Source organism: Dendrobates tinctorius, unplaced genomic scaffold (genome assembly GCF_039654945.1).
Source record: "Dendrobates tinctorius isolate UK_male_01 unplaced genomic scaffold, ASM3965494v1 ptg000177l, whole genome shotgun sequence".
Taxonomy (NCBI): domain Eukaryota; kingdom Metazoa; phylum Chordata; class Amphibia; order Anura; family Dendrobatidae; genus Dendrobates; species Dendrobates tinctorius.
Window position 1 is genome coordinate 17,105,524 of NW_027361844.1, and position 24,653 is coordinate 17,130,176.

At 45.1% G+C, this 24,653-nt stretch overlaps 1 protein-coding gene across 1 annotated transcript in view; it reads left to right on the top strand.

The window, feature by feature from the left end:
- The window catches only part of LOC141054280 (ras-related protein Rab-5B-like), a 55,337-nt gene that overhangs the window by 18,942 nt on the left and 11,742 nt on the right, over positions 1-24,653 (top strand). The window contains exons 3-5 of the mRNA XM_073551557.1: positions 18,263-18,414; positions 22,440-22,562; positions 23,176-23,269. Coding sequence (XP_073407658.1) covers positions 18,263-18,414; positions 22,440-22,562; positions 23,176-23,269 — 369 coding nt within the window. The remainder of the gene's footprint in view (positions 1-18,262; positions 18,415-22,439; positions 22,563-23,175; positions 23,270-24,653) is intronic.

The following is a 24,653-nucleotide window of genomic DNA, read 5'->3' on the forward strand; positions in this document are numbered from 1 at the left end:
AATTTTTTTTCTTATGATTTTATCCTGGAAAGCATGTAGTCGACACCAGGGGTATTATTCTATTTAACCTCCTATCAGCCTGAGCTGACAGGAGAAGTTGCAGGGAGGTGCAGTGACTATGTAGCTGCTGCTCTCTCTCCCTGCACTTGAACTGTTGTTAGAACAGTGCTTTCCCATGGAGGTGGTTAATACAGGTAGTGTCGATGCGACTTGGCAGTACATCACAGCTCTGGCGCTTCTCGCCTCTTGATGGTTACCTCCGCTCAGGTTTGAGCTGCTATTGCCAGTCATGGAGCTCAGCAGCCAATACCAAAAAACTGCGTTGCCGGGAGGAGAATTTGCAAGGCTAAAAATACATTTTTTGATTCTATAAAAGTTTGAATTGTGCCAATCTATTATGGCATATTCAAATTAACTTGATTAATCGCCCCTCCCTAATTTACAGATGCAGAGCCTTCTCTATGCCCTATCTGCACTTGGAAATCACTTCAACCTTAAGCAGGATTGGTAACGCTGTACACACACGTAAATAGTGTAAACCAGGGGTATTGCCAGCAAACCATTCACTACCCTAGATCACCTAGGAGAATGAGAATTTCTTACCGTCATCGGCTGTGAAGACACTGAGCTGAAGTGCGGTGACCTCATCACTGACTTTTTCCCACGGTGCTGAGGTCACAGCAGTCCTGGGAGCGCAGCGTCACTGAGCGGCGGTAACCTCAATGACATCACCATGGGTCACTGATGCTGCACTCGCAGCAGCTCATTCACCAGTGGTTCTCAGCCTGGATGGTCGCATCTTGACACCGTCCAGGTTGAAAGTTATTTTTCCCCCAGACATGAATTACGGCATTGGACAGAACGACAGAGGTGAGAGATATGGTTGTTTTTTTATTTTTGTTTTATTACAGGAGACGAGGGATTCAGTGGAATTCTTTATTTACCATGTAACTATAAGATTATTAATGGATAGCTGTCTTATAGACGCTTCTCCATTACTAAGCCGTGGGCTTGGGAAAAATATGAAGAGAAAGCTACTGACCAAAAAACAGGGATCACCTCAATACGATAATTTTATTAGGTACACATAGACAACACCATATAAAAACATTTAAAAAGTCATAGACATGACATATACAACAGACACCAAAATAGGCTTAAGATAAAGCCCTAAAGACACACCCCTAGGAGAGCAGTAATATACTGTGAGTGGCTAGATATTCAAAAAGACAATAGGTACAAAAATAGCACCATACAATGTATTATTCATGTGCAGAATGTAATAGAGCACCTTATATAAATGAAGGAACTTAGCATGCTTGATAAAAAAATGTGGCTATGCAAGAGAAACCAACAAAAAGGATTTTCCAGGACGTCCTATCCTGACAGCACCATGGGGGTTCACCTTTCATCCTTGCAGGGACTGGAAATACATGAGAGGTTAAAAGGTCCCCTCCCACACCACTCCAGTGTTTTTCCTGTCCCTGTAAGGACAGGCATGAGAGTTTCCCGCCTGCGGTCCCGTGGAGCGTCGCTCCGGGACGATGTAGCGCTCCCCCCGGCGCGACTCCCGCGAGAGCCGGCGGCCGCGTCACTTCCGGTCGCCGGGTATGACGACTTCCGGTTTGGGCCTGCGTCGTCAGAAGGAAGCGTCATGGACGGGAGAAGCGTTTCCAGCGCAAGATAAGGTAGGATAAGAGCGGGGGGAAAGCGGGGGCAGCGGTACAGACCGGTCACCTTCAGCGCGGCATCATGGACGGAGAACACGGACGCAGGAGCGAGCCAGACCCAGCGTCCGTGAGTAGGAGGCAGGGTGGGCTGTGAGTTCAAAGACGGGAGCTGTGAGTAAAACGGTCTCCTGTTCTTTGTTAGGACAAGTCAGCGCCGACCGCGGCGGCAGCAGCAGCATCTAGGGGATCAAGCAAGCCCAAATGCCCCATCTGTGCCAGCAAGCTGCCGACCACATGGAAGAAACCCTTATGTGAGGACTGTACCCTGCGGATCATCAGAGGAGAGCAGGCCACGTTCCTCACGGAGATGCGCACAGTGGTCAGAGAGGAGGTCCAGGCCTCCGTCTCTGCATGGCTGCCCACGCAGTCGGCCGACCGGTCCCAATCCAAAAGACCAAGATGGGAGTCCGACCAGTCTTCAGAGGAGGAGATGCGGGGTACGGACTCGGAGGAAGAAGGCGAGATCACCTCTGAACCCCTGGAGACAGGGAAAAAGTACCTCTTCACATCAGAGAATACGGACGAGCTCCTCAGGGCAGTGAGGAGTACGATGCAGATCGAGGAAGCCCCGAAGGAGCAATCCATCCAGGACGCGATGTTCGGGGGGCTAAGAGCCAAGGTCCGTCAGGTCTTCCCAGTCAATGACCATATCCGGGCGATGATCCTGGAGGAATGGGAGGATGCCGAGAAAAGACTGATTGTGCCGCGAGACTTTAAACTGTGACTTCCATTTAACCCGGAAGACATCAACACTTGGGATGAGGTGCCTAAAATCGATTCCCAGGTGGCTAAGGTGTCGAGGAAGACCTCAATTCCCTTTGAGGACTCTTCCAGTCTCAGAGAACCCATGGACAAAAAGGCCGACATGCTCTTGAAGAGGGCTTGGGAGGCCTCAGTGGCGGTGATGAAAGCAAACATAGCCGCCACTTCAGTCGCTAGGTCCATGCATCTATTGATCGACCAGATGGAACAACAATTAAAGGAAAAAGCCCCTAGGGGCGATATCCTTGAGAGCATTCCCCTGTTAAAGATCGCAACTGGTTTTCTGGCGGATGCTTCGGCGGAATCTGTAAGATTTGCGGCCAGGAATAACTCTTTATCCAACGCGGCCCGTCGAGCCATATGGATGAAAACCTGGTCGGGGGACTACCAGTCTAAAAATAAATTATGTTCCATACCCTTCTCAGGGGGGGAAAGTATTTGGGCCGGCTTTAGATAAGATTCTAGAGAGTGCCTCTGACGACAAAAAAGGGTTTCCAGAGGAGAAATCTAGAAAGCAGTCTTCCTTTCAGAGATTCCGTCCTTACCAAAGGCAGGAATATAGAGGGAAGGGGAAATCTCCTCGCTGGGAATATTCGAAGGGGGGGAAAAGTAGGGCTCCCCCGTCTCGTTCCGGGCAAAGTTCCAGAAGCAGAAGACAATGACGCCATACTGGTAGGGGGGCGTCTCAGACACTTTGCGGGGGCTTGGCGACTCATCTCCCAAAACCCATGGGTCCTCAATACAATTTCCCAGGGTTATTCCCTCGAGTTTACAAAAACCCCCCCCTGCACGATTCGTGGTCACAGAACCCCGTTCCAGAGCCCTGATAGATCCTATATGGGCCGACATAGAAGATTTATTAAAGACCGAGGTAGTGGTTCCCGTCCCAGAAACAGAGAGATGTCAGGGGCACTATTCAACTCTCTTCACGATAAAAAAACCGTCGGGAGAAAGCCGAACCATCATAAATTTAAAACCATTAAATCAATGGATTCGGTACAAGAGATTCCGAATGGAATCCCTGAAGACCGCCATCCCGCTGATAGACCAGAACGCTTCCATGTGCACTATAGACTTAAAAAGTGCGTATTATCACGTGCCCATCCATCCTCAATCTCGGAGGTTCCTACGTTTCGCCCTAAAGAAAGGCGGCAGATACTACCACTTTCAGTTCCAGGCCCTTCCGTTCGGCTTGGCGTCAGCACCTCGAGTTTTTACGAAACTGGTCGCCGAAGTCGTGGCAAATTTAAGACAGGAGGGCATAATCATCGTGCCTTACTTAGACTACTTTTTAGTGGTATTCCGTACAGTGGAGGAGTTGAAGGAACAACTCATTTCAGTAATTTCCAGGCTCAAGAGCCTAGGTTGGATCCTGAACAGAGAAAAGTCAGATCTTCGGCCCAGTTCTCAGAAAAAATTCCTGGGGGTCATGTTGGACTCCAGAAGAAGAATCTCACTCTTACCCGAAGAGAAGAAAAGGCCCATCATGGACAAGGTTCGTCAGCTCGGTCAGCACCAGGTTTCGATAAGGACCGCGATGAAGATTCTGGGCACCCTAACCGCATGCATACCCTGCGTTATGTGGAGCCAGGCCCACACAAGAATCCTGCAGAGGGAGATCCTGTCAAGATGGGACAGACGACAGTCCTCACTGGACAAGAAGTTCCGGCCGTCTCCAGCTTTTAGATCATCCCTGAAGTGGTGGACCAACCACAGAAATATCAGACGGGGTTCCTTGGATCCTGTCTCCTTGTGTGACCATCACCACGGATGCCAGCAGAGAAGGATGGGGAGCTCACCTAGAGGGAAGATACCTGCAAGGAACATGGCCCAAGAACATCAGCTTACAGTCCTCAAACTACCGAGAACTACGAGCAGTTTGGGAAACGCTGAAGAGAAAAAAGTCATGCCTACAGAACCAGCATATAAAGATCATGTCGGACAACGTGACCACAGTGGCCTTCCTACGCCACCAAGGGGGTCCAAAGCATGGGAAGCTTCAGGACCTTGCGGCTCGCATTCTCACCTGGGCAGAAAACACCCACTCCTTGTCAGCAATACACCTGGAAGGCTCCCAAAACAATATAGCCGACTACTTAAGCAGGCAAGAAGTCCGGGCCACCGAGTGGGAGCTAAAAGAAGAGATCTTCATGGACTTGTGCCATCGCTGGGGGACACCCCAACTGGACCTCTTTGCGACAAGAAGAAACGCCAAGCTGGAGAGGTTCTACTCCCTCAATCCGGCGGACCATCCGGAAGAGATCGACGCCCTGAACCAGAGCTGGAGAGGGGGACTACTATACGGGTTCCCCCCTATCGCCATAATACCAAGGGTTCTCAGAAAGATCCAGGAGGAGGGAGCTCGGGTGATGCTAATCGTACCCTTTTGGCCCCGGCGGAGTTGGTTTCCCCTCCTCAAGAAAATGGCTCAGAAGGGACCACTCCATCTACCAACGTCGTCGGACCTACTTGCCCAGGGCCCAGTTCAACACCCAAACCCAGGAAGTTTGCAACTAGCAGCATGGATCCTGAGAGGGACATCCTGAAGTCCAGTGGCCTCTCGGACCAAGTGATCTCTACATTACAGGCCAGCCGTACACCTGTCACGCGGGCAATATATCGTAAGGTCTGGAAGAGGTTCTGCTCAGAAAGTGGTAGTGCCCCTTTAGACCTGTCTCGGCCCAATATCCCTCAAATCCTAGATTTCCTACAGGCAGGATTTGATAAGGGCCAAACCCCGAGCACACTCAAGGTCCAGATAGCGGCCTAAGGACTTTCTTCAATTTCTCCCTATCCTCCCATCCATGGATAGCGCGATTTACCAAAGCCACCCAGAGGTTAAGACCCACATTAAGAAGGACGGTCCCCCCGTGGGACCTAAATCTAGTCCTCAACTCTCTGTGTAGACCCCCTTATGAGCCAATATCAGAGGTAGACATTGCAAAGCTCACACAAAAAAACGTATTTCTGGTAGCGATCACCTCAGCCAAGCGCTTAGGCGAGATCCAGGCCCTCTCAGTCCAGAACCCCTACATTCAGATCTTTGAGGATCACATAGTGCTCAAGCTAGACCCGAGGTTCCTCCCGAAAGCAGCATCTCCGCAAAATCTAAACCAGGAGATAATCCTACCCTCATTTTGTCCAGACCCAAAGAATGATAAAGAAAAACTGTTCCATTCCCTGGATGTTAGACGTGCAGTCATCCGCTACCTAGAGGTCACCCGGGATTGGCGACAGGACACAAAACTATTTATCCAGTACGGCGGTAAAAATAAGGGTAAAAGCGCAGCTACACAGACCCTGGCAAGGTGGATTAAGACAATTATCACCGGCGTACGAGGCCGAAGGGTTTCCTATACCGGTAGGACTTAGGGCCCATTCCACTAGGGCAATAGCGACATCATGGGCAGAGAGGGCGGGGGCCTCAGTAGATCAAATATGCAGGGCTGCCACCTGGTCTACACCGAACACTTTCTGTAGACACTATAAGTTGGACACTTTGACAGCTAGCCAGTCGACCTTCGGTCGTAGAGTGCTACAAGCAGTAGTCCCACCCTAAGCGAATTCCTACTTTGGTATTCCCCATGGTGCTGTCAGGATAGGACGTCCTGGAAAACGGAGATTAGACCTACCGGTAATGTTATTTCCAGGAGTCCATCCTGACAGCACTGGTAGTTCCCTCCCTAGGATTTGTACTGGTGTCAATATGCTTGTACTATATCTCAATAAATTTTAATTGCATCCATACTAGTGTGGTACTTGGAAAATCACTGGAGTGTGGTGTGGGAGGGGACCTTTTAACCTCTCGTGTATTTCCTGTCCCTGCAAGGATGAAAGGTCAACCCCCATGGTGCTGTCAGGATGGACTCCTGGAAATAACATTACCGGTAGGTCTAATCTCCGTTTTTTGCTGACAGTGCCCATAGAGATCAATGGGCAACCGTGACCTTGAACATTAGCCAAATGTGCTGATGTAATATTCAAAAAGCACCGTGCACAAGCAAACATATAATAAATATAGGGACGGGCACCAATGAGTCACCAAAAAAGGAATGACGAAGCGGCACGCGGCGGGCATCTCCACAAGCTCACCCTATCACAGCGGTATTGTATTGGACAGTGCGTGCAGGATCTACTTCTTGAGGTTTCTTAGGATAATCTTCTCTTTTTGCAGGCAACCCTTATCGGTGTCCTGATCTAATTTCTATGTGCCTTTTACCTGCATGCCGCACATATTTTTGACTGTCCATATATACCAATACATGTGGCGCTCTATTTATGAACTTAGTGGCTTAGCTATCTTTATGGGCATTGCTAGTAAATGATTTGGGTATCTGGGCACCTTTACAAGTCTGGTTTATTGAGTGGTACTGCACTGGGATATTGTGTGCAGGATTTACACTTAGATTTAGTGTGACATTCATTCCTTTTTTTGGTGACTCTCATTGGTGCCGTCCCTATATTTATTATATGTTTGAACCTATTGTCTTTTTGAATATCTAGCCACTCACAGTATATTTATTACTGCTCTCCTAGGGGTTTGTCTTTAGGGCTTTATCTTAAGCCTATTTTGGTGTCTGTTGTATATGTCATGTCTATGACTTTTTAAATATTTTTATATGGTGTTGTCTGTGTACTTACTAAAATTATCATATTGAGGTGATCCCTGTTTTTTGGTCAGTAGCTTTCTCTTCACATTTTTGCTGTTCTGATTTATACTGACCGCAGGAGTATCCCTACCCTTATTTAGTGGTGCCCTCCTCAATTTTCATTATTAAGCCGTGGGCTTGATGTCACCAGAGAATACAAAGGTGACCTCAACCCCACAAAAAGTGGGAAAAGCTGGGCACAGCGCCAGAATTGGCGCATTTAATAAATGTGCCTTTTCTGGGTGTCTGCAGCCCTCAGCTGTTGTAGGAAGGCTTGTTGTCAAAAATGGGGGGGGACCCCCCCATGCATTTTTTTTTTTTTTATTAATGATTTATTTAAAGAATTAAAACAAAAAAAATATGGGGACTCCTTTACTGTGTTCCAAATTATGCAAAAAATATTTCCTCATATTTTCTCTAAATTACCTATATGAATTGAAGTCATTGTTATTTTCCAGTCATCTAATATTCTAGTATAATTGCAATGTTTTTGAACAAACTGCCTATGAAAACAGTATATTTTTAAAAATAAGAGACACTCAAAATGCATGTTCCAAATTATTATGCACAGCAGAGTTTTCAACCTTTGTATTTTTATTTTGAACAAAAAAATGGTGAATTGTGAAATAAGCATTATCAGCTTATTACAAAATGAAATCAAACAGTTTTCAAGTCAAAACTTTATTCTAGGTGATGTTACATTTGCACATAGGACCCCTTGTTGGAAAGAAGCTTCTGAACTCTCTCGTCCATTGAATGTGTCAGTTTTTGGATGGTTTGTGCTTCAATTGTTTTGCATGTGGACAGAATACCCTCCCAGAGCTGTTGCTTAGATGTGAACTGCCTCCCGCCATCATAGACACTCCTTTTGATGATGCTCCAGAGGTTCTCAATGGGGTTGAGGTCAGGGGAAGATGGTGGCCACACCATAAGTTTGTCCTCTTTTATGCCCATAGCAGCCAGAGATGCAGATGTGTTATTTGCAGCATGAGACGGTGCATTATCATGCATGAAAATGATCTTGCTGTGGAAAGCACGGTTCTTCCTCTTGAACCATGGCAGGAAGTGCTGTTTAGAAACTCCACACAGATTATGGAGTTCATCTTTACCCCTTCAGGGATCCTAAAGGGGCCGACAATCTCTCTCCCCATGATTCCAGCCCAAAACATTACTCCACCTCCTCCTTGTTGGCGCCTTAGCCATGTTTTCATGGGGTGTCCATCAACCAACCAGCCATCCTCCACTCCATCCATCTGGACCATCGAGCGTTGCACGGCACTCATCGGTAAACAAAACAGTTTGGAAGTCAGTCTTCATGTATCGTTTGGCCCCCACTGGAGCCGTTTCTGCTTGTGTGCAGTGGATAGAGGTGGTCGACAGGATGGCTTACGCACAGCTGCAAACCTCTTAAGGACCCTGCATCTTGTTGATCGGGGGACGTTGGAGGCACCAGCAGCTTCAAAAACTTGTCTGCTGCTATGACGAGGCATTTTTGCAGCTGCTCTCTTAACCTGACGCAATTGCCTGTTGGAAAGAGTCCTCAATTTTTCCTTATCAGCACGCACACGTGTGTGCTGGGAATCAGCGACATACTTCTTGATTGTGCGATGATCACCATGAAGTGTCTTGGCAATGTTGATTGTAGTCATGCCTTGACCTAAATACTCCACAATTTGCTGCTTCTCAGCAGCTGACACATCCTTTTTCTTTCCCATTTTGGCAAAAAATGTAGGCTGCTTAATAATGTGGAACAGCCTTCTTAAGTAGTCTTGCCTTTATTTGGACACACCTGCCAAACTAATTTGCACAGGTATCTGCAATTGATTTCAGTGATATAAAGAGCCCTGACACACATCACCATCAATGAGTTTAAATGACAAACAAGAAAATTCTAACCTTATCACTCTTAAACTTTTTGCATAATAATTTGGAACACAGTTTATTCTTGATAACCAGCCTTGCTGAGGCTGACAGCTGAGGTTTGCAGCCTCGAGCTGTGAGTTTTCCCTGGCTGGTTATCCAAAAATACAAGGGAACCAGCGCCAATTTTTTTTTTTTTTTTTTTTTTTTTTTTTTAGCGCATTCGGCGGGTGATCATTACGCCCATCAGCCGCAACTGCTCTCACTGTTACTAGTGGCAGCAGGAGAAGGCTAATAGGAGTAAGTCCCATCAGCTGACACCTGCTGTTGCTGTTATCAGTTGGATATAACTCTCATTATTTTCGCCTTTAACTGGACCTTAGAATTCACCATTTGTGACTTTTGCTACATTCTAATATTCTAAATATTAAATTCAGAAAATTATTAGAAACATCGAGACCTCCCTCATCCAGACCAAAATTTTAGCTCCACTATAACCTATAAATACTGTCACTTTTTGAAAAAGCCACCAATATATATTGACCTCTCCCTTTGGCACAACTAGAGCTCTGCACCAGGAATTACGGAAATATTTCTGGAGATCCATCTGAAATCGCAGCACGGTACAATACTTATTAACAACACACTGCCTGTATACTGCAGCGCTCTTTCACTGGTCGCTCTCAGTTGGTGTGAAAAATTTGGCACATGGCATAAAGATCTATGTTTTCTATCACTTTTTTTTGCAATATTTCAGAAAATTGCTCATCTGCACTACCCAATAACTATACTATAATTTACTCCACAAATTGGTAATAAATTAAAGAAAAAATTTTTGCCAGGTTATAAGAGTTTGGTTTAGTTCTTGGTGTATTTAGGCCATGTGCACACGTTGCGGATTCTGCTGCGGACCTGCAGCGTTTCAGGAGCTGCGGGTCCGCAGCAGATTTAGGTGCGTTGTACAGTATCATTGTTTTCAATGGTACTCTGAAAAACGCAGTGCGCATGCTGTGGATTTTTCCGCGCGGATTTGCTGCTGGTTCAAATCCGCAGCATGTCAATTCTTTGTGTGGAATCCGCAGCGGTTTCACACCTTCTCCATTGTGAGGTGTGAAACTGCAGGGCTAATCCGCAGGTAAACCGCAGGTCTTTTGACCTGAGAATTTACCTGTGGATTTTTCCAAATCCGCAGCACCTAAAACTACGTGTGCACATAGCCTTATGGTGAGATCCCCCTAACTGCTGATCATTTACAGTGGCCATCTTAGATTTGATTCTGAATTTAGATTGTGAGCCCCAATGGGGACAGTGATGTATAGGAATAAGGTGGCGCTATATAAATAAAATAATAATTCACGGGCTACATTTCCCACAATGCGTCTTTGAGGCTGCATTTATATATCTAGGTTTTATCATAGCCAAATACCAAATCAATGCTGAAAACAAAGCGGCTTTACATAAAATGTGAAACAACAAAAAAAAGCCAAAAAAGTGCAATGAAAAAAAAACTAGTAACATAATTTACCCAATATGTGCAGAAAATCTGCAACCTCAAAAACTCTCCAAATACTCCTCATGGGATCGTGACCTCATATGTACAGGTATATTCTGGATTAGCTGTCATGGCCAAAAAAAAAATATATAGATAGAGAGATATATATATCTCCTAATGGCCCTGAGACGGCATTTCACCTTGTCATCAGCCAAGGATGGAGGGAAGCATTGGCCCAGACGTCACTACTGTTGCAAAACATCACATGTTACAGACAGAAATAAGCTTGGCTGACTTCCTGATTGCAGACAAGGGCGGCTGCGTTCACCTCCCCGCTTGATCAGACTGCTTTGTATTTTGCAATACACAAGTGCCATCCTTGCGCTCCTACTCGCTGCCGTATCTGCTGATCACGTTTTGAAGATGAATGTAAAGTAATGTAATGTAAAGTAATGCTGTAATGCTAATGGCATTACAAAATCTCATTGACTCTTATGTGACGCGGGCTCCGTTCTATATTGGAGCATAAACTTGTACTAAGAACTTCTGAGCAATATGCTGGGGGGCTTGCACTAGTGTAGTGGCAGTGACCCCCAGGGGTTGTGGTAGCGACCTCAGGGTTGTCAACTCTACTTTTTGCAAACCCTAAGTGGAGCAGAAACTTACATTGTCACAAAAAAGTTACAGGTCTCTAATGTGAGCAGTGTTGTATGTTTCTTTTTTTCTTTCTTAAATGCACATATCTGGGGCTAAAAAATTTTGCAATTGGGCTTCATTAACTATTTTGCACTATTTTCCTTTACTTCCCTGCACATTCAATATTGTTGTGGTCAATGGTCATAAATCAGCAGAAAGGAGTTCCAAAAAGATAGATAAGAGTTAGAGACTTTCCCATTGGACTGTCAGCTCACTGACAGATCCTCATATTTTTTTTTTTTTTTTGATGATTTTGATCTGATATCTGGATCAAACTCTCTCATTCAAGTGATTGGATGCGGGGAAAGAAAGGTTGTGACGTGCATGGTCCATTTGTCACTGACTGGTTGGTAGGAGAAGCCGCCGGCAGTCATCAGGCAGGATGAAAACACTTGTGCAACCTGTCCGTGACTTGCCGCCTCATGACTATTCTAGAGCTGCAATTATTCTGTAGAAACACCACCCAATCGCAGACAAGTCACTGTGAAGCGTAGCTTGCATTGAAATCTATGGCAAGTGTGTCGCACGTGGAAATCTAATGTTCAGAAGCATTTAGGCTGTGCTCACACTTAGTCATTTTGCAGCTTTTTTTTAGCTGCATTTTACACGCACAACAAATTCTATGAGATTTCAGAAATCTCATGCGCACACATCGGTTTTATTTTCCTGATTTATAAAACTGCTGCGTTTATTAAAACTGCAGCCTGTCACTACTGTCAGCGTCTTTGAAGCGGTTTTTCACCCATAGGAAACAATAAGTGCAGAAACGCCGCAAAAAACGCAGATATCAAATTTTTTTGGGGGGGCCACTAAACTAAACTTTATCAACATGCACAAGAGACTGCAAAAACGCAGCAAAAAATGCAGCAAAACCTGCTTTTTGTAAGCGGCTTAAGGCTACTTTCACATTAGTGTTTTTTAGCACTGCACTTGGTGCGCAATAGAAATGCATGCAAAAAACGCAGCATGCGTTTGCGTTTTTTAGGCACATGCATTTTAATCAGTTTCTAGCCTTGTTAACTCTTAAAACGTATGCGTGCGCATGTCCATGCGCACGCCTGCGTTCCCATAGACTAATGAATTATTTTGTCGCATTCCATGCGCAAGTGCTTTTTTTTTTTTTTTTACGCAGTTGGACGGACCCAAAAATGCAACATGTTGCGTCTCGCACGCCTAGGCGCACACCTTAAAAAAAACACATTCACACAAAAACGCATACAAACGCAAGACCATGCGCCCCCCCCCCCATGTTAACTCCTTTCCTTCATTGGACGTAATATTCCATCCATGTGCCCTGGGCCCTAATTACCATGGACGGAATATTACATCATAGCGATCAGCGGCGCCCACGTGGTGAGCGCCGCTTATCGCGGACGGGTGTCGGCTAATTATCATAGCTGACACCCAGCACAATGTGTCAGGGGCGGTCACGGACCGCCCCCGACACGTTAACCCCTTGTACACCGCGATCAAACGCAATCGCGGTGTACCGGGGGTTAAAGGGAAGCATCGGCAGGGAGGGAGCTCCCTCTGTGCTTCCCTGAGCCCCCCACGGCAGCGCAATGTGCAGCGCTGCTGCGGGGGGGGGGCTCCTTTCCTGCAGGTCCCCGAATCCAATATGGTGGCGGGGACCTCTGGGGGCCTGCAGGAAGCTGGCTTCCTCACTACCTGCAGAGCGCAGGCATGAGGAAGCCTGCAGCAGTGCCTGTGACAGATCGCTGATCTGTCACATGACAGTTATGTCCCCCCTGGGACAATGTAATAAAGTGTGTAAAAAAAAATAAATAAATAAATTTTTTAAAAATCGCTAAATTAAAAAAAAATATATTCCCCAATAAACTCATTTTTTGGAAATAAAAAAAAACAACAAAAATACACACATTTGGTATCGCCGCGTCCGTAACGACCTGCCCTATAAAACTGACCCGAAGAAGAAAACCGCTTTATCAATTTTATCGCATGCGGAACGGCGTAAACGCACCACCCAAAAGAAATTCATGAAACGCTGTTTTTTGTAAATTCTGCGTCCCAAAAAACGAAATTAAAAGCTATCAAAAAATGTGACATGCCCGAACATGGTACCAATAAAAACGTCAACTCGTCCCACAAAAAATAAGACCTCACATGACTCGGTGGGTCAAAATATGGAAAAATTATAGCTCTCAATATGTGGTGATGCAAAAACTATTTTTACAATAAAAAGCATATTTTAGCGTATGACAGCTGCCAAAAATAAAAAACGCCATAAATAGTAAATCAAACCCCCCGTTATCACCCCCTTAGTTAGGGAAAAATAATAAAATCAAAAGAAAATTGTATTTATTTCCATTTTCCCATTAGGGTTAGGGCTAGGGGTGGTTGGGGTTAGGGTTGGAGTTAGAATTGGGGGTTTCCACTGTTTGGGCACATCAGGTGCTCTCCAAACGCAACATGGCGTCTGATCTCAATTCCAGTCAATTCTGCGTTGAAAAAGTCAAATGGTGCTCCTTCCCTTCCAAGCTCTGCCATGCGCCCAAACAGTGTTTTACCCCCACATATAGGGTATCAGCCTACTCAGGGCAATTTGCAAAACAACTTTTGGGGTGCTATTTCTCCTGTTGCCCTTAGAAAAATAAAAAATTGGGGGCAAAAATATCATTTTTGTGGAAAAAAAATTTTTTTTATTTTCACGCCTGGGCGTTTATAAACTTTTGTGAAGCACTTGGGGGTTCAAAGTTCTCACCACAAATCTAGATAAGTTCCTTGGGGGTGTCTAGTTTCCAAAATGGGGTCATTTGTGGGGGGTTTCTACTGTTTTGGTACATCAGGGGCTTTGGAAACGCGACATGGTGTCCGATCTCAATTCCAGCCAAAAAAGTCAAATGGCGCTGCTTCCCTTCCGAGCTCTGCCATGCACCCAAATAGTGGTTTACCCCAACATGTGGGGTATCAGCGTACTCAGGACAAATTGCACAATAACGTTTAGGGTCCTGTTACCCTTGGGAAAATAAAAATTGGGGGTGAAAAGATCATTTTGTGGAAAAAATATGATTTTTTTAATTGTACCGCTGTACGTTATAAACTTCTGTGAAGCCCTTGTGGGTTCAAAGTTCTCACCACATATCTAGATAGGTTCCTTGGGGGGTCTAGTTTCCAAAATGGGGTCACTTGTGGGGGGCTTCCACTGTTTAGGTACATCAGGGGCTCTCCAAACGTGACATGGCGTCCGATCTGAATTCCAGCCAATTTTGCATTGTAAAAGTCAAACTGCGCGCCTTCCCTTCTGAGCTCTGCCATGCTCCGAAACAGTGGTCCCCCCCACATATCATTTATCAGCGTACTCAGGACAAATTGCACAATAATTTTTGCAGTCCAATTTCTCCTGTTGCCCTTGGTAAAATAAAAAAAAATTGAACCTGAAGTATTTTTTTTTGTGAAAAAAAGTTAATGTTCATTTTTTTTTAAATATTCAAAAAATTCCTGTGAAGCACCTGAAGGGTTAATAAACTTCTTGAATGTGGTTTTGAGCACCTTAAGGGGTGCAGTTTTTAGAATGGTGTCACCTTTGGGTGTTTTCTATCATATAGACCCTTCAAAGTGACTTCAAATGTGATGTGGTCCGTAAAAATAAAATGGTGTTGCAAAAATTAGAAATCGCTGGTCAACTTTTAACCCTTATAACTTCCTAACAAAAAAAATTTTGGTTCCAAAATTGTGCTGATGTAAACATGTGGGAAATGTTACTTATCAAGTTTTTTATGTGCCATATCTCTGTGATTTAAGGGTATAAAAATTCAAAGTTGGAAAATTGCGAAATTTTCACCAAATTTCTGTTTTTTTCACAAATAAACGCAAGTTATATGAATTAAATTTTACCACTAACATATGAAGTACAATATGTCACGAGAAAACAATGTCAGAATCACAGGGATCCATGGAAGCATTCCAGTGTTATGGCCTCATAAAAGGACAGTGGTCAGAATTGTAAAAATTGGCCCGGGAGTTAACGTGCAAACCACCCTTGGTAGTGAAGGGGTTAAACATAGGTGCGCACGATACGCTGCGCAAAAAAAATTCTAATGTGAAACCAGCCTAAGCGCAGCTTAAAATTTGCATAAAAAAGCTCAGCAAAAGCGCAATGTGTGAACATAGCCTTACAGTGCTGTGCCATACACCGCAGGAAATCATTAGAAGCGATGCGACATCTGCCCTATCCCTACCTGGAAATGCTACAGTGGGTCAGAGAAAATATCCTTTGAAAAGCCAACCAGCTGTGGTCAGCTGAGACCAAAATAGAACTTTTTGGTATCAACTCCACTCATCGTGTTTAGAGGAAGAAGAATGAGTACAACCCCAAGAACACCGTACCAGCCATGAAGCATGGTGGTGAAACCTCATACTTTGGGGGTGCATTTCTGCAAAGGGGACACGATGACTGCACCATATTGAAGGGAGGATGGATGGGGTCATGTATCGTGAGATTTTGGCCAGCAACTTCCTTCCCTTAGAAAGAACATTGAAGATGGGTCGTGACTGGGCCTTTCAGCATGACAAAGACCCTAAACACACAGCCAGGGCAACAAAGGAGTGGCTCCATAAGAAACATTTCAATGTCATAGAGTGGCCTAGCTAGTCTCCAGACCTGAACCCAATAGAAAATCTTTGGAGGGAGCTGAAAAGCAATGTTGCCCAGCGACCGCCCCGAAACCTGAACGATCTGGAGAGGATCTTTATGGAGGAGGGGGCCAAAATCCCTGCTGCAGTGTGTGCAAACTTGGTCAGGACCTACAGGAAATGTCTGACCTCTGTAATTGTAAACAAAGCATCCTGTACCAAATGCAAGAAGATGGGAGGACCCGGACCTGCGACACCCATCGGACCGGACCCCCATCCCTGGGTGAGGATAATAAGTTGTTTTTTTTTTTTTTATCTATCAGGTCGGACCGGGGGCTTATATACAGCATTATAGAATGCTGTATATAAGCCATGAAAGGCGGTGGCTGTATCTTACAGCGGCCAAAGCTGCTGACAGGTTCCCTTTAAGGGTAGGTTCATTTTAATACTGAGATAGAATATCAAAAATAAAATCCAGAAAATCATTGTAAAAATTATATAAATTTATTTGCATTTTGCAGTGAGAAATAAGTATTTGATCCCCTACCAACCATTAAGAGTTCTGGCTCCTACAGACCAGTTAGACACGCCAAGTCGTTACCTGCATTAAATACAGCTGTCTTACATAGTCAGCTAGTGATGAGCGAGTATACTCGTTGCTCAGGTTTTCTCAAGCATGCTCGAGTGTCCTCCGAGTATTTTGGCATGCTCAGAGATTTAGTTTGTGTCGAAGCAGCTGCATGATTTACGGCTGCTAGACATCCTGAATACATGTGGGGATTCCCTATCACTTACTGGGCAGCAAGTTGCATTTTTAGTAAAATGGATTATATCTGCTGCATATCTAGCAGTACTGAATGCTGAGCACTGTGTATAACCTTGCCCTCACCACTGATTGACACTGCTGTGTAAGCTGTGCATAGGCAGTAAACTAGCGTTTTGAGGCGTGATTGGAATACCTGGCAGCAGGTTTAATAGTCCTTTAGTGATCTCCTGTTGGTAAAACTGCAGCAATCTCTCATACAATTATAGAAAGGGTCAAATGTAATCTCATATATATATATATATATATATATCCCCTAAAAATGATACTTTATTAGTTAAAAACCACAAGTGTGGTAAACACACCAAAGAAAAAAGTGACAAGAAATAAACATAAATTGAAAAAGGTGTTCAAACAGAGACCACTCTAAGGTGACACCTAGGAATCCCTGATGTGATCCTGAGCTTGAGTCTGCCTGTCCGCGGAGGTTGGCACCCTAGGGGGGAACGTTGTGGCGCCCCCGCTCAACGATGAATATCCCTAGGGGCCCTAGTATACCCTACAGCCACTAGTGGTCACCTCTACCCGATAATAAAGGGAACCTCTATTACTAGACAAAGACCAATCTGCTCTAAAGAGGGCCCTGTGTCCCAAAGAAAGAGGTTAAAAATAGAACACACATGGCATCAGGTGGTATAATTAGATACTCATTTGCATTATGATGCCCCACATCCGATATCAACAGTGAGGCACCATGTACAGATTAATGGGAGTCAAAAACCGGACACTTTAAATAGATTCCATGTTGCCACGATCTCACAGGTATAAAATGTCTTCATATAGAGAGAAAAATATATCCAAAGCTGGCAATTTAACCAGTGTAGCACAGGATAGAGGATAGTGTCCCATTATTAAATCCATTAACATCCCATTAGCAAAGTAAACACAGAGCTGCCACAGCGATACTCATCTGTGTTTATCGCCACCAGCCATCAAATGGTTAACGCCTCAACGCGTTTCGCCTGAGTAGGCTCATCAGGAGGCCCGATAGTGCAATATCTTGTGTCCCATAACGGTGCATAAGCCAACCTATACTCATCCCAGTTCCTCTTTTTAAACCCGCCGCTAAGACCGCGTATGCTCCGCCCACTCTCGTGACATGGCATATCCACAACGCTAGGCGCCTATTGCGGTGTCCCTACTAAGTGGGACACAGGGCCCTCTTTAGAGCAGATTGGTCTCTGTCTAGTAATAGAGGTTCCCTTTATTATCGGGTAGAGGTGACCACTAGTGGCTGTAGGGTATACTAGGGCCCCTAGGGATAGTCATCGTTGAGCGGGGGCGCCACAACGTTCCCCCCTAGGGTGCCAACCTCCGCGGACAGGCAGACTTAAGCTCAGGATCACATCAGGGATTCCTAGGTGTCACCTTAGAGTGGTCTCTGAACACCTTTTTCAATTTATGTTTATTTCTTGTCACTTTTTTCTTTGGTGTGTTTACCACCCTTGTGGTTTTTAACTAATAAAGTATCATTTTTAGGGGATATATATATATGAGATTAAAACTGCAGCAAATAGCCCAGTAAGTGATACATTACAGGAATCAGCCTCTCTGTCTCTACATTATGCTGCTCTCATATTATGTGGCAAAAGCCTGCTGACATTTTTTCTTCCCCATAGTAATGCATTGACCATGTTTCCTTTCCCATTGTCACCAGCTGCCTTCTTGGCTCAGTCTGTATGTCTGGACGATACAACAGTGAAGTTTGAAATCTGGGACACTGCCGGGCAGGAGCGGTATCACAGTCTCGCACCCATGTACTATAGAGGAGCGCAGGCCGCTATCGTGGTGTTTGACATCACTAAACCGGTAAGGATTTGCCGCTTTTTAGGCTAGAGTCCATGTAATTTGCCTCCTCTGTTTTCTCTGATGGTACTTGTCCTCAATGGGGTACTATATGTTCATTTTGGATAAAATTTTATCTATTTGTAGATACATTCTACATAGTTATTTACCAAATACATTACTTATAAGCTCCCTGGTTACAGCTTGTATTATAGGCCAGAGCTGCATTCATAGTTCTGCTGATTGTTGCTGGAAACCATCAACAAACCTGTATTAATGATGCATCCCAGCGTAGGTCTTGTAATACAGTATCTGGTGTATGGATTATAGCAAGGTTTGTGAAGACATGGACTCAATTGTATTAATCATCCCCCACCCCCCTAAAAAAAAAGTCCTAAATGATGGTACACCCATTGGCTTATTGGAAGTGGACAAGATCTAAAATTTTACAGCAGGAGCAGATTTTCGGTCTTTAAGATCGTCCAAAACCTAAGGCATCTTTTTTTTTTTTAGGATGCAGGGACGTTAAAAATGTCAGCCATTCAGTTGCAGAGCATGCTGGGAGACTTCAGCTCTGAAGTATTGGGAATACAGCTCTGGAGTATTATAAGGCTGAGGCTCAGGACCCGTATAAAATAAGTGAACTATTAATTTTGCAAATGTACACAATCCTTGTTTCATTCTTTGTGTAGAATGTTAAGTGGTGTCTGACGGCGTATAAAGGGTGGTGTGCGTAAGATCATGCAGCACTAAAAAGTTGAAATTGACAAGAAAAGTCTTTGGAGAGGCTGCAGATCTTCTGTAAAGGACAGGTTTAGATAAGCACTCTCACAATAATGATTGCCTAAACCTATGTGAATGTATATGTATGAGAAGTGCGGTAATATACTTTCCAGTTGCTGTCTTCCCGTTTCCAGCACAGCTCCGCTCCTCTTCTGGGTTATGTAATGAATAGTCCGACTTGCTGGAACACAATGGCGGGTCTATGTTACCGGGAAGCGGCTTTTACAGTGTAAACCTATGGAGCTTCAGTACAAGACGTGTGAAAAAGTGACGTCTGGCTCTCACAAAGACACAGTGTGATCCGGGAAGATGGAATAGCCATCACATGATTTAGTAGAGGAGCGGAGCTGTGCTGGAAGTTGGGGAAGATGGTATTCGGTGGGTATACTACTGCTCTTAAACCACATATACATTTGGACAGAACTGGGCTATAGTTGGGAGTATTTTAAAAAGGGTTTTCTCAAAAATTAAATTAATAACCTATGCACAGACTAGGTGATAAATGTATGATTGTTGGGACCCTTCTGATCTCTAGAAAGGTGGTCCCAAAGTTTCCAATGTGAATGACTACTCTGGATTTACGGAAGCTGTAGTTAACGTGTGACCACCTCTTTAGTAGTAGATAGTGAACGGATCAGTTGTCACACATGCGCACTACTGCTCTATTCATGGTAGATCTTGGGACACTTATTCTCAGGATTATGAGGGTCTCAAAGATTGGACCCCCAGCCATCATTCATGTGTCTCCTAGTCTTTTTTAAGGATTATTTTATTTCATACATTTCTATTAATTACAGCGGAATTTGTAAGCTTTTGTCAGATCTAAAGGCCGATAATTGATAGTGATAGTTTGTAGGAATGCTCCTTTCTGGATCCTGTCTATACAGACCCAGAATCGACCAACAATCCAAATGTTCCTTTAGTGAAACGATTTTTAAACGGTCTTCCAAAATCATTGTTTTTGGCAACACATCTTGTGTAAATGGGAAAATGGGACATGTGCTGCCGAGACCACGAGGGTCTGTGTGCTGCCGAGACCACGAGGGTCTGTGTGCTGCCGAGACCACGAGGGTCTGTGTGCTGCCGAGACCACGAGGGTCTGTGTGCTGCCGAGACCACGAGGGTCTGTGTGCTGCCGAGACCACGAGGGTCTGTGTGCTGCCGAGACCACGAGGGTCTGTGTGCTGCCGAGACCACGAGGGTCTGTGTGCTGCCGAGACCACGAGGGTCTGTGTGCTGCCGAGACCACGAGGGTCTGTGTGCTGCCGAGACCACGAGGGTCTGTGTGCTGCCGAGACCACGAGGGTCTGTGTGCTGCCGAGACCACGAGGGTCTGTGTGCTGCCGAGACCACGAGGGTCTGTGTGCTGCCGAGACCACGAGGGTCTGTGTGCTGCCGAGACCACGAGGGTCTGTGTGCTGCCGAGACCACGAGGGTCTGTGTGCTGCCGAGACCACGAGGGTCTGTGTGCTGCCGAGACCACGAGGGTCTGTGTGCTGCCGAGACCACGAGGGTCTGTGTGCTGCCGAGACCACGAGGGTCTGTGTGCTGCCGAGACCACGAGGGTCTGTGTGCTGCCGAGACCACGAGGGTCTGTGTGCTGCCGAGACCACGAGGGTCTGTGTGCTGCCGAGACCACGAGGGTCTGTGTGCTGCCGAGACCACGAGGGTCTGTGTGCTGCCGAGACCACGAGGGTCTGTGTGCTGCCGAGACCACGAGGGTCTCTGTGCTGCCGAGACCACGAGGGTCTACGTCTACAGAACATTTGTGTTAACGATTGTTAATTGTTCATGGAAGTGAAGTCAGTCTGTCTAAACAAGGCATGAAACAAACTCCAGTTGCCTTGCCAGCTAAATGGGCCCTAAGAATACAGCGTAGTCTTGAAGTAAATACCGAACATTTCTAGTGAATGGGAAGTGGAAGCGGTGAGTCAGCAGCCATCATCGCGGTCGTCTGTCTGTTCTGGCTGTTTACTGCTTTGATACATAATGATCCTTTTGTTTTTCTGAAGTCGGTTGAGGTTATTCTTGATCCAGGTGTGGCTGGTGACTCCCTGAATACTGTGTGTCTTAATTCAAACCTGCTTTTTAATAACTAAAAAAAAAGGTTTAATCATTCAAGGGTTTGTGATTGCCATGTCACCAAATTAATTTTTACGAATGTTTCGAAAGGGACAGATATTGGTAGCGTTGGTTTTGACCACACATTTATTGAAAATGGAGAAAAAAAATGATAAACTCTTAAAAAAAAAATCAAAAAACTTTGAACAAGGAGTTCACTGATTGGCTTTGCTGACTTGGTGTCAGCGCTGCAGACACCAGAAGTATTAGCAGAGACTCAGTGCTGGACCCTCTGAGGATGAGTTAAGCCAGTTTTTTTTTTTTTTTTTTTTCTTCTAACGGAGCTTATAGGAAAAACTTCTCTGAAAGGGGACAATCCAGTCCTGTGCTCTCTGCACATGTCACATCACGTGCTCACAACACACACAAATCAATGAAACATTGTATATAAAATGATTCTTACCATCCAGTTTTATACCTAGATGAAGGAAGGAGTAAAAGTATCAGAGTAAAGTGTTTGTTATTATGTGCTGTGCACTTTGAAAGCAAAGCATTTATAAGAAGGTATTCCTGTCTTGGCCATGTATCCAATATCCACAGGATATTCTGCCTTGAAACAATGGAAGTGCACAAGAATAGGTCACATTTATTTGTTCATGAAAAACCTCATAGGACCCCAAACAAATGCCGATAATACTATATACACGCGCCGAAATAATGAAGAAATCGGCGCAGTGTTCAGACTCGTGCACACGACTGATTTTCTTATATGAGTGCTATCCGTGGCTCTTCAGGAATGGCACTCGTACCTAGTAAGATATTCTATGGGGCTGCGCACATGTCCGATTTTTATTTGATATTTATTTTTCGTTTCCCACGGACCAAGTGGAAATAAAAATTGGAGACATGTCTGATTTTTATCCGAGTATCAGCTCTAAATCAGCAATGCTTGAATAACATAATAAAGTCTGACCAAAGTCGCGGATTCCATCAAGGAGGAAATATGATCAGCAGACCCAAATTCTGACTGGTGTATTATAATATCCACAGGATCTGGGACCTGCATCTACATGCCACCGCATCCCAGCGGAGAACGGCTGAAGAGAGATGTTCTGTAGATAGGTCAACAGCACAGAATTGTGAATATCAGGCAGGATACTTCATACCTTTTCCATCATTTCTTAGATCTTTGTCTTTATTTCTAGGAAACGTTTGACCGGGCAAAAGCATGGGTTAAAGAATTACAACGGCAAGCCAGTCCTAACATTGTGATTGCGTTGGCCGGTAATAAGTCCGACTTATCTGAGAAGCGGATGGTGGAATTTGAGGTGGGTTACTTTGTCAATGACGCTTGTTTGAATAACCAAGAAACCAGTAAAAGCCTTAAAGACCTACTACGGGCAAAATATGACACTAAGTTATGGCGAGAGCCCATCCTGAGGAACTCTGAGATCACCAAGGGAAGCCTGTCCGTGCCATGCATTGTCCTATATGGCCGTTTACACTAAGTGGAGCTTAAGTCTAAAGTGCACTCGGATACAAACCCCGGAGCTTGAGTGGCCTATGTCGCCGTGGAATCCAGTCCGCTTCTCCCTGCCTTATTGTATGAGCTTATTTCCAGAAATAAAGCCAAGTGTTCTAAAGAACAAGGTTCCAGCTTTTTTTTTTTTTTTTTCATGGCTGTAGTGGTGCTTTAAATGTAATTTCCCTGTCTGATACTCACCTGCCATCGTTTTCCAGCATCACTCCCATCTACCTCCAGCAAAAAATTCATTAGTAATCGACTCTAACAGGGGCCCCCCGTTCTCAAGATTGGTGGGGGTCTCACTGGTTAGACCCACGGCCATCCTACATATAATACCTATGGATAGCTTGTATATGGGAATTTACACTGGTGCTTCCTTTTTTATATCTCGTAATGAAATGTACGTTTTTCCGCAGGAGGCGCAGACATATGCCGAAGACACCGGACTATTATTCATGGAAACGTCAGCAAAAACCGCAATGAATGTAAACGAATTGTTTCTAGCAATTGGTAAGTTCAGTGATTCTGCTTGTTTTTACATACCGTAGTTTTCGGATTATAAGACGCACTTTTTTCCCCCAAATATGGGGGTGCGTCTTATAATGCGGATATACCTTACTGGCTGCGGTAGAGCAGGGTCGCTGCTGGAGGAGGCAAGAGTGGCACGTTGCTGCAGGCCACAGGCTGGAATGGGAGGGTGTTCCGATGTGCGCCACTGTGGGTGAAAAATGGCTGCGGTGCTCTGTGGTGCAGGGGGGGCTTCACCGCCATTTTTGAAAGCCTGTCGCCCCCCCCCCCCGCATATCCATTACTGTGATGCTGTGGCCTCCGGGAAAACTACCACCAGGGGCGGAACATGCTCAGATTGAGATCTCTGCAACGAAATCTCGTCCCAAGTTCTCGGGAGACGAGATCTTGGCACCCGAGATCTCGTTGCTGAGATCTCAATCTGAGCATGCGACGCCCCCGGCAGCCATTTTCCCAGAGGCCACTGCATCGCCGTAATAGATGTATGGAGGGCTCCAGGCATTCACAAAATGCCGGTGGAGCCACCCGCACCACCGCAGCCATTTTCACCCACAGTGCAACACCCCCCTCATCCGGCCTGCAGCAACGTGCCACTCTTGCCTCCTCCTGCAGCGACCCTGGGACCCTTCTTCACTGCAGCCACCACCCCCGGTAAGCAATAAGACGCATGGATTATAAGAGGCACCACCATTTTATTAAAAAAAAGTTTGTGTTTTTTTTCTATATTTCTCCTCAAAATTTGGGGTGCGTCTTTTATAATCCGTAAAATACGGTATATTCAGTTTCCATGGGCAAATGAAATAATGCACAGAGCATGCCAGGACGCAAGATGTCACCCAGTGAGGCCCATGCAGATTATGCGCTTCACAAAACATAAACTATTTATTCCAATAAAATAATTTTGTTTCTGGGCTGAGCTAGCTCCTTCTGCAGGTATTGCTATACTCAGCGCTTATACACAGAATATACCATCATGAGCACAATCCTTTTATAAGGTATGTTCAGCTGTAACATACCATCCTCAGATAGGAGAGCATCAAGTCACATACCCTTGTGCAGGACTAAAGGGAAGCGATGCCTTCTAAAAGGTCATGGGAAAAGATACTATTTTTCATCTTCTAACACTTTGGAGATGTGATGAGTATGTGGACCTTCATCTTGGGGTATGTTCCCACAATCAGAAAATTTAGCAGCAATTTGCCTCCCCAACAAGTTTGGCCTTGCGGCGTCATCCGGAAAATAAGGCTACACTTATAGCTTCATTCCCCTGATGATGCCGCAAGGCAAAACACATGTTAGAAAGGCAAATTGCTGCAAAATTTTAATTAGCATATAATGATAATGTGCATAGGATATGATACACTTG